Here is a 16844-nt window from a genome sequence, read left to right as displayed (position 1 = left end):
TATTGGCAACTAGTGCTGTGGCCTCATTTAGTTCTGTACGTCTTATCTTTAAATCGTTAGAAACTGAGTCTAACCATCGTCGTCTTGGTCTCCCTCTACTTCTCTTACCCTCTGTAACAGAGTCCATTATCTTCTAGGTAACCTATCCTCCTCCATTCGCCTCCAATGACCCCACCACCGAAGCAAGTTTATGCGTACAGCTTCATCCATCGAGTTCATTCCTAAATTAGAATTTATCTCCTCATTCCAAGTGTCCTCCTGTCATTGTTCCCACCTGGTTGTATCAGCAATCTTTCTTGCTACTGTCATGTCTGTTACTTCTAACTTAGGAATAAGATATCCTGAGTCCACCCAGCTTTCGCTCCCGTAAAGCAAAGTTGGTCTGAAAACAGACTGATGTAAGGATAGTTTCATCCGGGAGCTGACTTTCTTCTTACAGAATACTGTTGATCGCAACTGGGAGCTCACTGCATTAGCGTTACTACACCTTCATTCAATCTCACTTATAATATTACCATCCTGGAAGAACACACAACCTAAATACTTGAAATTATCGACCTGTTCCAGCTTTGTATCACCAATCTGGCATTCAGTTCTGTTGAATTTCTTACCTACTGATATCAATTTAGTCTTCGAAAGGTTAATTTTCATACCATACTCATGGTACTCTATGAAGCCATTTCATCCCTGCTTTCCCACTATACTTCACCATTTCAGGTCTAATTTCATCTATTCCTGCTGTTTTATGACAATGGAGTTTATTTGCCATCCTTTCCACTTCCTCAAGCGTAATTTCACCATCATCATTTCCCGAGTTTATTTGCCATCCTTTCCACTTCCTCAAGCGTAATTTCACCATCATTTTCCTGCTCCCCATGAGCTTGGTTGATCGCAACACCAGCAGGAAGATTTCCTTTTACGTTGAGATGTTCAAAGTTTTCCCTCCACCTCTCCAGTGTTCCTGGGATCTATTATGAGTTCACCTGAATTACCCAAAACACTGTTCATTTCCTTTTTCTCTCCCTTCCTAAGATTCTTTATTACTGTCCAGAAAGGTTTCTCTGCTGCTTGACCTAGCCTTTCCAGGTTATTACCAAAATCTTCCCACGACTTCTTTTTGGATAAACAACTATTTGTTTCACTCTGTTTCTTTCATCTACGTATAATTCCCTGTCTGCATCAGCCCTTGTTTGGAACCATTTCTGATAAGCCTTCTTTTTACGTTTAGAAGCTGCTCTCACTTCATCATTCCTCCAAGATGTTTGCCTTTTCCCATCTTTTACATATAGTTGTTCCTAGGCATTCCCTTTCTGCTTATAGTACATCATCCCTGTATGCCACCCATTCTCTTTCTGTATCTTGAACCTGCTTACTATCTACTGTTTGAAACTTCTCACTAATCATATCCATGTACTTCTGTCTAATTTTCTCATCTTGGAGATTTTCTACCCTTATTCGTTTGCAGACAGACGTATAGGAAAAACTCATAATAATGCCACCTTCTCTAAAACAATAGCACATAAAACTATATTCTCCCCACGTGAACACACCGAACATAACAACCTTCTAAGAATCGTAACTGCTGCTTATTCTTAAATAGAAACACAAACTATTGTTGAATTGAGAAGGTTTGCATTTATATGTTTTCTAATCAGTTCTAGAATATTGCCGTTTTCATAATGTCTCTGGGTGTTTTGAAAAAGTTATGGAGAAAGAGAATGAAGAAAAGAAAGGAGCAAAGGTAAAGGTAAAGCAGGTGGAACAGAAGTCGCTGCAACTTGCATACTGAAAAATATTTTATGGTTGGTTGGGGTTGGGCTTGGTTTAACAAGGATGGGTGAAAGGGAGGAGGTGTGATGAGTAGACAGCAGGTTACTGGCAGATGTTTGAGAGACAAATACATAGTGACCACCATTACTGTTTATTTTTGGCTTACCCCTGATTGACTTGTTGTGTACGCCAAGTTGTGAACCGCTGATCGAACATAATTCACAATTGACTATGATGTCTCAAACTTCTTAGCGAATGCCATATAATAATATTAATTTCTCTAATTGAGATAATAACTTAATATAACGTTAAACACTCAAGTGTTTTAAATTTAGTTTAATTGTTTCATGTTCTGTTTGCAGAGTAAGATTTGAATTAATAACTCTGTTTGTTTTGCAGCTACAGCAAAGTTCTATCTCTTCTCTGCTGCCTTCAACTCAGAATGATGGAAAGGTGAGATTATAACATCCTTTTGGCTATTCTTTTGTATTCGTACATTTTAATCCAAAATATTGTGCTGGATAACTGAGAAATAGAGGGTAGGGTGTGACTTATCTAGGCATATAGTACAATATTTAACCGTGTATTGTATGCAACATTCCCGCTCCCCCATATTTATTGCCATAATGGATGTAACTTTTCTTCCAGTGTATATAACAAAACAAAACAAAGAAAACTGCAAAGGCAAAAATGGACTTATTAAAACATGCATTTGTATGTGAACTAATTGATAACTTCAATAACAATATAGCAATCCAGTAGCGATTACAAATGATGTATTAACAGTCTTGCTACAAGCAAATCCAGCATCAGCTGTTTAACTTCTGTAACAAAACATAGATAGCATACAGCATACTGTAACTTCAAATGAAAATAAAGTACAGCAGTAATTATCAGTGAAACACATTACCAATATTTTATTGCTACTATTATGGAAAATATGCTGTGTTACTTCGGTATTTTGATTTATTTTTAACCATTGCAAAAATATTGTTCGGCAACACAAACAACTACTGCAGACTTTTCATTAACACTGGATTGTTAGCTGTTGAGTGTGTGCATATTATAAATGACCATTCACAAAAATAAATTTTGCACATTGTTGATTAAAAAAACTGAATTTGAACATGACTACTTCATCCTTCACTTCTCATCATTGCAAATCAATTCTACACATAAATTCTGCACATACTCTAAAAACACTGCACACTATATAATCCCCTTTACCCACGTCCTATGGAATTACTTCCCTCCACAATTATTTGCTGCTCTGAAGAGGGTTTCCATGTTTTCCCAATTTTCACACCAAGCAAATGCCAGTTACTTTCTTTCCATTCCTAGCCCTATCTTATTATCACCTTAAGACCTGCCTGTGTGCAACATAAATAGCAAAAGATAAATTGCTAACAATTGTGGTCAGCTTATTGTGTGGTCAGCACAACTGAGTCTGCAGCCGTTAATCTTCATTTACTAGTTCTATTGCATTCTGCAATCCATCCAATCTTAAGATTTTAAAATATTACTAAGATAATTTTTGTTGAAAATGAAATGCATCCATTAAGTGTGGATTATTTTTCCAGAATTTGTTGGGAAAATTTGGATGTATCCATTATGCTGTTTCATCCATTAAGGATGGTAAATTGAACAGTGCAGAAAGAAATGCCGGCCCCGTGGTGTAGGGGTAGCGTACCTGCCTCTTACCCGGAGGCCCCGGGTTCGATTCCCGGCCAGGTCAGGGATTTTTACCTGGACCTGAGGGCTGGTTCGAGCCTACGTGATTAGACTTGAGGAGCTATCTGACGGTGAGATAGCGACCCCGGTCTAGAAAGCCAAGGATAACGGCCGAGAGGATTCATCGTGCTGACCACACGACACCTCGTAATCTGCAGGCCTTTGGGCTCAGCAGCGGTCGCTTGGTAGGCCAAGGCCCTTCAGGGGCTGTAATGCCATGGGGTTTGGTTTGGTTTGGCAGAAAGAAATACAATACATTAACAAGATGTATTTCTCACATACCATTTTTACACTTATATACCGTTTTTACACGTACATATTTAATCTTGTAATCTTTATACACATGTCTTTCTGTGTATAGAACTTTGATACAAACTTATAGGTGGACTGGTGTAAGGTTGCACATGACAGCTGCACAAAATGTTGGTCACACTGCAATGCCTCCCAAAGCTATGTTGCTGTCACAACAACAGCTGATTGCACGACACAGTGAGTTTTTAGAAATATGCTTTCAGTTTCATCGCAATGAACAGTCGCACTTACAACGCACCGATTAAGGTTATAATAAAATATATTATCTTACAGAATGATACTAGATAAATCTAATACAAGGTTCTTATTATCGTGGATTTATCAAAATACGGAAGAAATCGGCTGACAATAATCTGGCCTTAAATACACCAATGAATGTTACAATAATATATACCGGTGCTGTCACAAATGGTTACTAGTAAAATCTAATAAATTTACAAAAAATTAAAAATCATATTCTTCCTACCTGATTTACAATGTACGTTTCACAGAGTGATCTGTAGTAACAGAGTGATGGTAGTGATTATTGTTTTAAGAGGAAGTGGAACTAGGCAACCATCCTCTATATAACACTAATCAGAGAGAAAAATGGAAAGGATCCGATACTGAACAATGAAGGTATCAGCCAAAGAAAGGTAAGGGCCACGCAGGGCGTGAAAATTAAAGACTCCCTAGGCCTCAAGTGCTCTAATACCGTCGGGGTCAGGAAAAAAAAACAAAAATTTGACCACAGGAGGTCGGATGGGATAGATGAAAGTGAGGAGCCTGGCACAAGTAAGTTGAAGCAATGCTAGGACTCAGCTAAGGGCCCCATGGTCGCCAACATACACTCCAAAGTTGAGAGCCCCTGGGGCCTCTTTAAATCACCTCTTACGACAGAGGGGTATACCGTTGGTATTATTCTATCACCCCCCACCCAGAGGGGGACTGTAGGAACAGAGGGACGGCCATACAAGCGTACGAATTTCCTCTCCTTCTTGTAAAACTCACAAGTCCTCCACACTAATTCACATGCCTAACTATTAAGGGGCACGCCTCGGTGTAGAGGATTATCACCGCGCTATTCACCACACTTGAGCATGTGCTAGTGACAACAGTAAAAATGGCAACACAACAGTCAAGCTGCTTATAGATGGCACCACTATACTAGCCATATGGCCAACAACAGTCGAATGAAATTACCTAATTTACTTGTGTATTAGACCCCCTCTCCTATAGGAAGCAATTTAAGGTATATACAGCAAAACCCCTAACTCCACCGTTGTCCAGTCCAAAGCCTGGAATGAGAAAGGAGGAGGGTTAGCTGGGTTGGTAACCAGCTTGTAAAAGCAGCTAACGCCAATTGTTGAACGGCAGTAAATAACTCGACCCCCTAATTTATAATAATATAAGAAATTTATTTTAACTCAGCCTATTCAGTATAGTACAAGATGTTAACATATTAGTTAAACATCGTTAAAAATCATTGAGACATGTTTCGCCCCCTCTGTGGGGCAGCATCAGTCATATCAAAATACCTCAAAATTCTACCAGACGTCTGGTTGGAAATTATAAAAATATGTTACCTGAGTGAATACATTAAAAATCATTTACAAGATCTTATAATTAACAAAATAACAAAATTAATTAAAAAATGTTACACTAGTGAACACGTTGGTGAATTTTCACTCAAAACAAGGCCATTCTATGTACAGTATTGACAATAATGGTAGTAACATGGTGTAACATTTTCTAATTAATTTTGATAGTTTGTTAATGATAAGATCTTATAAATGTTTTTTAATGTATTCACTCAGGTAACACATTTTTATAATTTCCAACCAGATGTCTGGTAGAATTTTGAGGGTATTTGATATGATTGATGATGTCTCACAGAAGGGGCGAAACATTAAACATGTCTCAATGATTTTTAACGATGTTTAACTAATATGTTAACATCTTGTACTGTATTGAATAGGTTGAGTTAAAATAAATTTCTTATATTATTATAAATTAAGATTCTTTCAATACGGAAAAAATGATTTTCATTACTTGTATTGACCCCCTAAGGTAGGCCAACGGCTATGGGCGGAGGAGGTTCCTTAGGATTGGGTGATGGTACCCCACTGGAGGAAATGCCACCGAAATCCAGCGTGTTCTGACCCAACAGCAAAGCAGGCAGAAGAGGAATCTCTTATTTCTTACTTCCCAACGGCTGTGGAGTTGGAAGAAGTCATGCCAGGTGGATTGGCTGTAAAGGCGCAATTCAATTGTACTCTGAGTGTGTGGTAGTCCGTTGGTGTTCTGGTGATTGAAACTGCATGTCTTATGTTATATATGCCTCAGTGAATGGCTCCAGGTCCATAGCGTATGGGTCAATCCCCGGCAAGTTGCGACCCACCTTAAACAAATTCATACCTGTGGCATTCTCTCCTGCTGTTCCTCTAAAAGCCCAACACCGATGGGATAAGGATGATGGATGGGTTTGGTTAAACTGGAAGCTTCTAGTCTGGATCTGCACGTTGGCAGCAGATGTGCGATGGTTGCCTTCCTGAGACCCTGTGACTAATGAGGGATCTGGTGCTGCATCTGTGACTCAGCAGGTCTATTTAGGATCACCGCTGCCCACCTTGAATGGGGAAGACCCTAGAAAATGTGGGCTAAACATCGGTAGTCACTTACAAAACCTGTCTGGGAAACCACACTCAGAGGGTTACCCCAACTTGCGGTCGAAATCATGAAAGAAAGAAATCTACATTCGTCACTGTTGGTGCATGGAACGTCAGAACATTATTAGACAACGATAACAGACCAGAAAGAAGAACAGCTCTCATCAGCCATGAGCTAAAGAGACTCTACATTGATGTCATCGTCGTGAGTGAAACCAGATTCGCGGGAGAAGGAAAAATTATCGAGGCTTCATCAGGTTACACCATCTTCTGGAAAGGAAAGGAGGAAAATGAACGTCACATCCATGGTGTGGGTTTTGCAGTAAAGACCAAATTGCTGAATGATCATCGACTCGCTCCCATCGCAGTAAATGGAAAACTCATGACTCTCCGCATACCTCCTGCAGGAGACTGATTCATTACTCTTATCTCCTCATATGCCCCCACTCTTAAGGTTGACGAGGATTCTAAGAACCTCTTCTACCACCAAGTGTCCGACTCGTTGGCTGAACGGTCAGCGTACTGGCCTTCGGTTCAGAGGGTCCCGGGTTCGATTCCCGGCCGGGTCGGGGATTTTAACCTTGATTGGTTAATTCCAATGGCACGGGGGCTGGGTGTACGTGTTGTCTTCATCATCATTTCATCCTCATCACGACACGCAGGTCGCCTACGGGTGTCAAATAGAAAGACCTGCACCTGGCGAGCCGAACCCGTCCTGGGATATCCCGGCACTAAAAACCATACGACATTTCATTTCATTTTACCGCCAAGTGAACAGTCCTCACCAAGGTGCTTGCTACAGACAAGCTTGCACTACTAGGAGATTTCAACACCAGAGTGGGGAGGGACAACCTTTTATGGAGAAAAGTCATGGGAACTGCAGTGCTAATGGTCTGTTACTTCTTGGCCTGTATGTTGAGCATGAGCTCTTTATCACCAATACCCAATTCCAACTGCCAAATCGCTTCAAGGCCGCATGGATGCACCCACGCTCTAAAAACATTGGCATATGATAGATTATGTCATCACCCGACAGTGCGACAAAAACAATGTCCTAATCAAAAAAACAGCCCAGAATATTGATGACTGCTGGACAGATCATAAACTTCTTATTAGTCGATTCAGGATTACCATCCATAAAAAGCCACGAACCCACTTCACAAATCCAACAAGGAAGAAGTTCAACACCTCTAAGCTTCAACTTGATAGTGTTGCCACAGAATACTAAAACTCTGTTCCAGAACAGCTAACTCACAGTCCAATCAACACAAAGGATGTAGAATGTGAATGGACCACACTTCAAAATATCATTACAGAGTCTGCACAGAAAGTCATTGGCTATGAGGAAAGGAAGAGACAAGACTGGTTTGATAATAACAATAAAGAAATCTTGAACCTCATCAAGGCTAAATGGGATGCCTATCTATCCGTTTCTCAAGATCCATCCTCCAGAGAGAAGAAAATGCGTTTTCAAGAACTAAAACAGAAGTGTCAGTCTGAAATCAGGGAAATAAAGAACAATTGGCAGCAGCAAAAAGCCAAGGAACTTCAAAAATTATCAGATATCAGGGACTTACACAACTTTTATGCTGGACTGAAAGAGCTGTATGATCCTATCCACTCATTATCAGGAACTCTGAAAGCTGTTGTGAATATCACCATTCTTACAGACAGCCAGGACATCTTGAAACGATTGAAAGAGCACTTCAGCTCATTCTTGAACCATAGTTCTGCTGCTGAACATGTTCCTCAACATACTCCCCAACCCTGGATGGATACTCCTCCAACCTTCCAAGAGTTTATCAAAGCTCTCAGCAGAATGAAAACAGGAAAGGCTGTAGGATCAGACAAAATTCCTCTTGAACTCATTCATAGTGGAGACTCACCTCTAAAAACCAGTCTTTTCTATCTGATTCTTCTAATCTGATCCTGCTGCCATGAAAAACTTCAGAATCGTTACAATATTCAAGAAAGGTGATCACAGTATCTGTGGAAACTACCAAGGTGGAAAAATATTTGCTAGAATCTTACTGAATCGACTTCAGGTTATTTCTGAGAGGTTACTACCTGAATCTTGGTGTGGGTTTCGTGCCTCTCGTGGTACAATTGACGTGATCTTCTGCGCAAGACAACTCCAGGAGAAGTGCAGTGAACAAATGACACCTTTGTTCTCAGTGCTCTATGACTTTGAAAAGGCCTTTGATGCTGTTCCTCGAAACGCTATGTAGATGGTTTTTGAGGTGCTTTGGATGCCCTGAGCATTTTGTTGGTCTCATCCAAGCTGTATCAGAATGATATCTCAGAAGAATTTCCAATCACAAATGGACTCAAGCAAGGATGTGTACTTGCACCTACACTTTTTGCCCCGTACCTGGCAGCTATGCTTTGAGACAATGCCTGCAAACAACACAGGTGTGGAAATTAAATATTGGTATGACGGGGTGCTTTTCAACCAGGCCAGACTTCGCTCCAAAAGATTAGCCTATTCCCCCCTGGTCACAGAATTGCAATGTGCAGATGACAAGCTTCTCCAGCCCACACACCAGAAGAGCTTCAACAATGTACCTGCTTCAACATAGCTTATGAACGTTTTGGCCTGGCTGTCAACATTCACAAGACCAAAGTGCTTACTCAGCCTGCTCCTGGAACCAACCCCCCAGATTTTGATATCACCATATCAGGCACAGCTCTGGAAAGGGTGGAGCACTTCTCGTACCTTGGGAGTATTCTCTCAACGCACTGTACCTCTGAGAAGGACGTGGAAAACAGAATACAGGCTGCCCATGTGGCCTTTGGACATTTCTCATATCTTGTATTCCAGAACAAAGATCTAAGTATCCGCACGAAAATAATAGTGTACCAAGCTGGTGTTATTTCTACGTTACTCTACGGGTGTGAAATCTGGACCCTGTATCACTGGGACATCAAGAAACTGGAACGCTTTCATCAACAAAATCTTAGATCCATCATGAACATCAAATGGGATGACTATATAACTAATATAGCAGTTCACAATTAAGTATTTATTTATTTTCCACCTAGTCGATGCAATGATTGCTTAAGGCAATTTTTAATGGTCAAAAGTGGTACATGTTTCGTATATTACCAACATCTTCAGCCACATAACACTGTTTAGATGAAAAATATATAAATTGCAAAGAGGACACTTCCTCTAAAGCATTACTTTGTCAATTTATATATTTTTCATCTAAACAGTGTTATGTGGCTGAAGATGTTGATAATATACGAAACATGTACCACTTTTGACCATTAAAAATTGCCTTAAGCAATCATTGTATCGACTAGGTGGAAAATAAATAAATACTTAATTGTGAATCTATTGAAGTGCGATACGGACCATGAAGCTGATTTTATGTAATAATATAGCCGTTCTTGAGAAAGCAAAGCTAAACTGTATTGAAGCCACCATCGTTGGTGTTGGTCATCAGCTTAGGTGGGCAGGCTTTATCCATCATATGAGTGACAGCAGACTCCCTCAGCAAATCCTGTATGGTGAACTCAGCACTGGCAAGAGGACATGCAGTGCTCCTCTAAAGCGATATAAAGACCCACTTAAGCAGACCTAGAGAAGAGTAGATATAAACCCAAATACTTGGCATACTCTCGCATTGGATCTACCTTGCTGGCATGCTACCATCTCAGCTGCAGTTGCACAGTTTGAGCAGGAATGTCGAAGACAGGAAGAGGAAACTCGCCAGAGAAAGAAGCTACGTCAAACACTGCCACGTCCCCACATTTCCATCAGATGCAACGTGTGAGGCCGCATGTTTTATGCAAGAATTGGTCTGATAAGCCATCAGCGCCACCTTCATCGTGTGGACTAAGAATCACGGAACTGCAGGTGAGAAACGAAAACTCAAATACGAGTATCGGCTGCCGCCGACAGCGAAATCCTCTCCCGTATTAGACAACTCCTCCCGGGCTTTTCGAGACAAAGAAAATTTAAAAAAATAAATCTTGCATACAAGAAGGCCTCCCAATGTAATTCGTCAGAGAAGAATAACGATTCCGCTTTGAAGCGGGTACAAGCCCTTCTGCAGCTCTGTTGTCATCACACAAATTTTGAATATTTTTGTCTGTATGACCCACGCAATGAAACCACGCGTTGAAGTCATGCAGTACATCTCTGCTTCGTAGTTAAGAAATGTTCGCCTCGGTAGCATAGGCCTACTGCAACTCTGATGACGTCGCACTAATAGGTGAATAGTTTCATGTCCGACCCGCGCATTGCGAGCATGCATCAGTCATGCTATATGTCTGTGTTTTGTAGTTAAGAATGTCTGCCAGCATAATGGTTAGCACAATTAGATGCTGTTCTCGGGAGCCTGAGTTCAATTCCTGGTACCGTACTACCAGAGATTTACGAATGGCAGGAAGGTAAAAATGGTACATGCAACTCCCCTCCACTGGGGGCGTGTCTGAAAAGAGCTGCACCACCTTGGGATGAGGAAGCTAGTTTACTTTAGTTGAGAAATATTCACGGTTGTTGTTATTAGTATAGCAGGCGAGATCATTAACAAAGTGATCGTTTAATATCTCATAACTCGGGCCAGTATATGTATTTTTTTAAGAAAAGTAAGTTTAAAACTTGATAAAAACAATCCAGTCATCATGATTATTTTACTTGACAACGTACCTAATTAATAATAATAATAATAATAATAATAATAATAATAATAAGGAGAAGAAGAAGAATAACAATAATAATTATGACTAACAAAAATAATATGGTATTTTATTCAATCTAAGGCAACAAGGCCGAGATGGTTCCAGGAATGCGAAAATAGATCTGAGGCAGTTTGGTATTTGAGACCAAGAAATTCCTGACAGGAACGCATTCAGAAGGTTGGTGAACAAGTATCAAGGTTTCAAAATGGCATTTTACTGACTAAAAATGCAGAAATTCATGAGAATTTTAGCCAAATCTTTTCATTGTTACTGACATTTTCCATGTTTTGGACATCAGTGTTAATAGAATTAATGTCTATTCCAATGTTAACACTGTTATTTTAAATGTTAATCTGTTCATTGTGTTGTCAAATATCTATCTGTTAATGTATTTTACCACTTAATATTAGGATTGTAATTAAGTACAAATTAGTTATAAGTAAAGTTAATAACATTATGTCTTAACCTTGAGAAAAGCTATAAAGTCTGAGGATGCTCGGAAGTCGAGCGAAACATGTCCCTGTTAATGTAGTATTTTAGTAAAATGATTTTCTAGTGACAAAAAACAATTTATGTATTGAATAGGTGGAAAACAATAATAAAAATTGTATGCAAATAACACCTGTAGATACCCATAAATGCAGCAACTATCCTGTTATTTATTTTTATTCTTTCTGCCTTGGAACTTCTGGCACTATTAGGCACTTGATAGTATACCTAACCTAAAAAATGCAGTCTCACTTATCTCATTTACTGGTGTTTAGGTAAATCCTTATATGATAAATGAAGAGTACAAGCATGAAATGCACTTAAAAATAATAAGGGTCTGGCTTTCAACAGCTGCAGTTATCCAAAGAATGCTTCCAGTCATTGTGTATTACATTCGGAAGTACAACTTGTAACATATGCTAGTTATCATCTGGTGGTTTGGCACGCTTTCTACAGTACGGCTTATTTGGAAGGAGTTGCTGCTGCTATACAGACATCAACTGGAAATATCAGAGACCATCTCCAGAAACCATTTGGGAATATATTCTCACTGTTTGGATTCTATAGTTGGGAACAACTATTTTTAAAAGTTTCAAAAAGATGGGACCTCGAATGCTCTCGATTGCAGTGAATGGCTGACAAGATAGCAGTGAAGATGACGTCATTTGGAATGATGACATGCCGGTAGCAGGGAAGTTGGCAGTACAAGTCGATAATTCAAATGAAAGCAGTGATTATGTTTACTGTGTGGTAGGCCTACTGCTCAGCTGACAGAGACAAATGACTGGCCATTAAGTTTTTTTTTTTCATCAATATTGCACAATATGATAGTACAATACCCTTATCCCTTTTCTCTGCGGGGTTGAGTATGAATTGAGGTGAATCTTCTGAGCGAGTTTTACAGCCGTATGCCCTTTCTGACATCAACCTCTTTAGAGGAATTAATGAGATGAAATGAATACATGATATGAGTTACTAAAACTGACTATATTTATTCTATATGTAGGCCTAAAAGTTGTGTTCACCATTTATTGTCATTTTACACTTTACATTTTACATTTAAAGTTTCCCTTCCATGTGGCCAGACTGAAAATGTGTCATGAATTTTTAGAGCACCTAAATTCCATTAATAGTAAGATCAAGTTCACAATGGAAGTAGAAAATGAAGGCAAATTACCTTTTCTTGATGTGTTAGTATACAAGAAGAACGATGGTACACTAGGCCATGCAATGTACAAGAAACCTACACATTCTGAAAGATACCTTCATAAGTCTTCACATCACCACCCCTCCCAAAAAGCAGCTCTCCTTCGAACGTTATATACTAGGGTGAATAATGTTGCAGACGATGATAACCGCTCGAGTGCAATGAGAGAACTGACAACATCCATGAAGAAAAACGGCTATACATCTGGAGACATAACACGAGCTGTGAAGATCAAGGAGCCTAACTTGAATAGCACCAACCAGGACTACAGCAAAAAGAAAAAAGTATTCCTTCCTTACGTGGCAGGTATAACTGACGGAATAGGGTGCATTCTTAAGAAGTACAATATAATTCTAGTTTTCACTGCAGACCGGAAGCTCAAATCCCTGTTTCGACCAGTCAAAGAGAAGCCACGTCTTGAAACACCGGGCGTATATGAGATTCCATGTGGTTGTGGTTGTTCATATGTTGGCATGACAAAGAGGCTTGTTAGCACCAGGGTGAAAGAGCACATCAGATCGGTAAAGAATGTCGCTCTTTCATCCTCCACGGAGAACGCTATAAGCCAGTCTGCCATAGCAGAACATTTCTACAGTACAGACCATGAAATCCTCTTTCACCAGGCGAAGGTCATCGCGCCTGTAAAAGACTTCTATGCTCGTCTTGTGAGGGAAGCCATAGAGATAGAGCTGCGCCCAAATAACATCAACAGGGAAGATCGCTTTAAGTTATCAAATACATGGAGACCTGTACTGCAGAAATATATGCATAACACCACCATGGCACAGTGGGACGCACTCAAACTGTCAACAGAGGGCGGTGCATCAGTAACTTCCCTCCCAACCACCACAGCACAGCGCCACGATCCTTGAGTCCAGTTAGTGGGGTAGGCCGTGGATAGTACGGGCATGACTTCCATGTTCCTTCAGATAATTTCTTTGCTCACTGTCGAGGCAAAACTTCACATGCCCTGATGAAGGCCAATGCAATTTGGCTGAAAGCTTGGCTTTATTATTAATAAATATATATATAGTGGCTTTAATCCAGTTAATTTATTTCTTTATGTTAACCTCATTTACAGTTTAACCGCAGTAAAATGAATAGCTTACCATGATTAAGTTGAATTTCTGTTGCATCAGGCCTGGTTTTGAAATTTTTTAGCTTTACCGTGGTTGAAAGTTTACCGGTCGTCATGGGCGCCCGCAGGATCTTTTCCAGGTGGGGGAGCATTAACAATTTTCTTGAATATAGAAACCAATATAACGTCAGCAACATTAAATTGTTTACAGAAATTTCTGGTTATAACAGATGCTAGATGACTGTCAGTAAGTTCAGTTTATGAAATAATATGGTATGATATTAAACAATTGAACATTAACTGTTTTAGAATTTCAGGCCCCCTTGCCCCACCTTGCCCCCCTTGCGGGCACCCATGGGTCGTGAGTGAGTGGTTAAGCAGCTAACTGAGATTTTAAGGCCTACATATTTTACATAACCTCACTAGTAAGTTGTGCGTATCAAACGTGTTGTGATCCGATTTAAAAGTTTAGACCTGCTGTTCATGAGTGATATAACCACACATTGTGTACATCCAAAGTGCCGTAATCTTATTGTTAAAATGGATTTGGTACCACATCTTGTATACCTACAGTATCTTGAGAATGATGAACATAGGAAAAGAGACCGGGGAACTCTATTTGAGGATTGGACGGATTCGTCGTTTCGAAACAGATCGATTTTAGTTGGAGGAGGAGACCGTGAATGTTCTTTTTGCAATTTTTAGGTGACTAACTTGAGTTCCCTACTCGTAGAAATAATCCTGTTTCACCAATAAATTGTCTAAGTCAGTGAGCATTTCAGTTTCAAATGCAGTATAATTTGGTCCTCTAATTTGCCCTTCCTTTTCCATATTGGCTAATACTAATAACATAAACTACACTTAACCTGACCTAACAAAACAAAATTAATTAATCTTAAAAATAGGGGGCTGTAGTAGAAGTTATTATTAAAATTACTACAATGATCCTGAGAAGGATAAATGATTATGCAACTTTTTCATACAAGTGTAAAATAATTTAAATTATATTCATCCCAGAAATAGAAGTCAGGTGATGGTTCCAGACAAAACATAAACAACTAGACAAATTAGATGCATGGAACTTTAGAAATTATCACTGCCTTTTGGACAAATTAAGGACAAGTGACCTTCAAACTCATCATTGCGTTCTAAATACTACTTTGAATTACTTTCCGAGGGGAATAATAGTGAGATAAATGAATGTCCAGAAACAACGGTTTCAAAACCAAAGTTTAGCAATGGTACAGCAGGTTAATAACAATACCTCAGTAAGATTTTACCATGGTTTTGTTATGCCTGATATTCGAGAATGGTGCAGCTGGGCATCAACTTAGCGCCTACACCAGTACAAAATTTAGTGGTTATCCCTGTTTGTATCATAGAAGTATTCTGTGTTAATGCTATAGCACTTTCTGGTAGTAGTATCCATTGAAGACAGATGTTACAAATCTCACAAGGTTACCTCAAAAGTCTTCAGAAGTCAACACATGCAAATAAATGTACTTTTAACCAAAAATAATAGTCATGTAGAGCATTTATATTCAGTCATTGAGTAAACAATGCATAGAGAGCATAGGATCTATGAATAAGCAATGTGTAATACACTGTTACTAACCAATGGTAAAATAATAAAAAAAGAAGCCTGATTCCAGTTAATTTGCACAGGACTCTTAGGTATGTGTTAAAGAATGCTAGGGATGTGAACAGTGCTTCTCTCTCTATTAAAGCCAGCTACTGAAAGGAAGTGTATGAACTGGGGTATCTCCCAGTCACAGGGCGTTAGGTTATAATTCTTGTGAAATGATATTTCTTCTTTCAATGTCCTGATTGTATTGTATCCTGTAATTTGAATATAGTTGTTACAATGTTTGATGTTAAACAGGGCTATGAAATGTCTTCAGTACTGAACAAGGATGTTGGTCCTTTGCATTGTGTGGTGCTCAAGGCAAGAACCATACCTTTTAAAAATGGTGAAGAGGAGAGTATGCAGTTTACTCTTCAGGAAATTCCATCTTGGGAATGCAAGCTACAACTTCAATTGCAAGAAATTAATGAGATGTTCTTAGAAGATTAAGCATTAAGTTTTATTATGTTTGGAGTAGCTGTTTGTGAAGAAGGAATGACAAACCATCCAGAGCTTCTGGAGATGATATGATTTGATGTTGTATGGCTTCTTGGAGATGATGATTGTTTTGATGATTTGTTGTATATATAAGCTCTCACCATTGTTATTCATTAATAATACACACTAATGTTTATATCTGTTAATAATTATTCATTAAGTTTATCACTTGTACAAATTGATAAAGGCTGGCCCTTTATTTATAAAGAAAAGTATCACATCAATGATTTCCTATTTTCTTTTTGTCATTCTTTTGTTTTATTTTGTCACATCATTGACATAAATTATATTTGAGTTCATTAGATTTAATTTAAAGGTGATCTCAGTGGAAAAGTGTGGATAGTTATCCCATTTAAGAATCAAAGTTAAGTTATCTCTATAAATAAAATTTATGACATGAAAATGATCATTTTGTTTTGTTTAAAGAAACCTTCCTTATCATATCAAATCCTTAAATACCACCAGTTCATTTTCTGCATATCTGTCAATATGTATGTATGTATGTATGTATGTATGTATGTATGTATGTATGTATGTATGTATGTATGTATGTATGTATGTATGTATGTATGTATGTATGTATGTATGTATTACCGGGCCATGTGGTTAGGGGTGTGTAGCTTTGAGCTTGCATCCAGGAGATAGTAGATTCGAACTGCACTCTCGGCAACCCTGAAGATGGTTTTCCGTGGTTTCCCATTTTCACACCAGGCAAATGCTGGGACTGTACATTGAGGCCACGGAAGCTTCCTTCCCACTCCTAGACCTTTCCTATCCCATTGTCGCTATAAGATTTGT

The 16844-nt window shown here is 39.1% G+C and overlaps 1 protein-coding gene across 1 annotated transcript in view; it reads left to right on the top strand.

Moving 5' to 3' along the window:
* The window catches only part of LOC137501219 (DNA repair-scaffolding protein-like), a 42409-nt gene extending 26007 nt beyond the window's left edge, over nucleotides 1-16402 (top strand). The window contains exons 4-5 of the mRNA XM_068228091.1: nucleotides 2170-2223; nucleotides 15807-16402. Coding sequence (XP_068084192.1) covers nucleotides 2170-2223; nucleotides 15807-15998 — 246 coding nt within the window. The 3' untranslated portion in view covers nucleotides 15999-16402. The remainder of the gene's footprint in view (nucleotides 1-2169; nucleotides 2224-15806) is intronic.
* The last annotated feature ends 442 nt before the right edge of the window (nucleotides 16403-16844 follow it).

This window comes from Anabrus simplex, chromosome 6 (assembly GCF_040414725.1).
Source record: "Anabrus simplex isolate iqAnaSimp1 chromosome 6, ASM4041472v1, whole genome shotgun sequence".
Classification (NCBI taxonomy): Eukaryota; Metazoa; Arthropoda; class Insecta; order Orthoptera; family Tettigoniidae; genus Anabrus; species Anabrus simplex.
The sequence above is the reverse complement of the archived record's forward strand: the minus strand, read 5'-3'. Positions and strand labels throughout refer to the sequence as shown.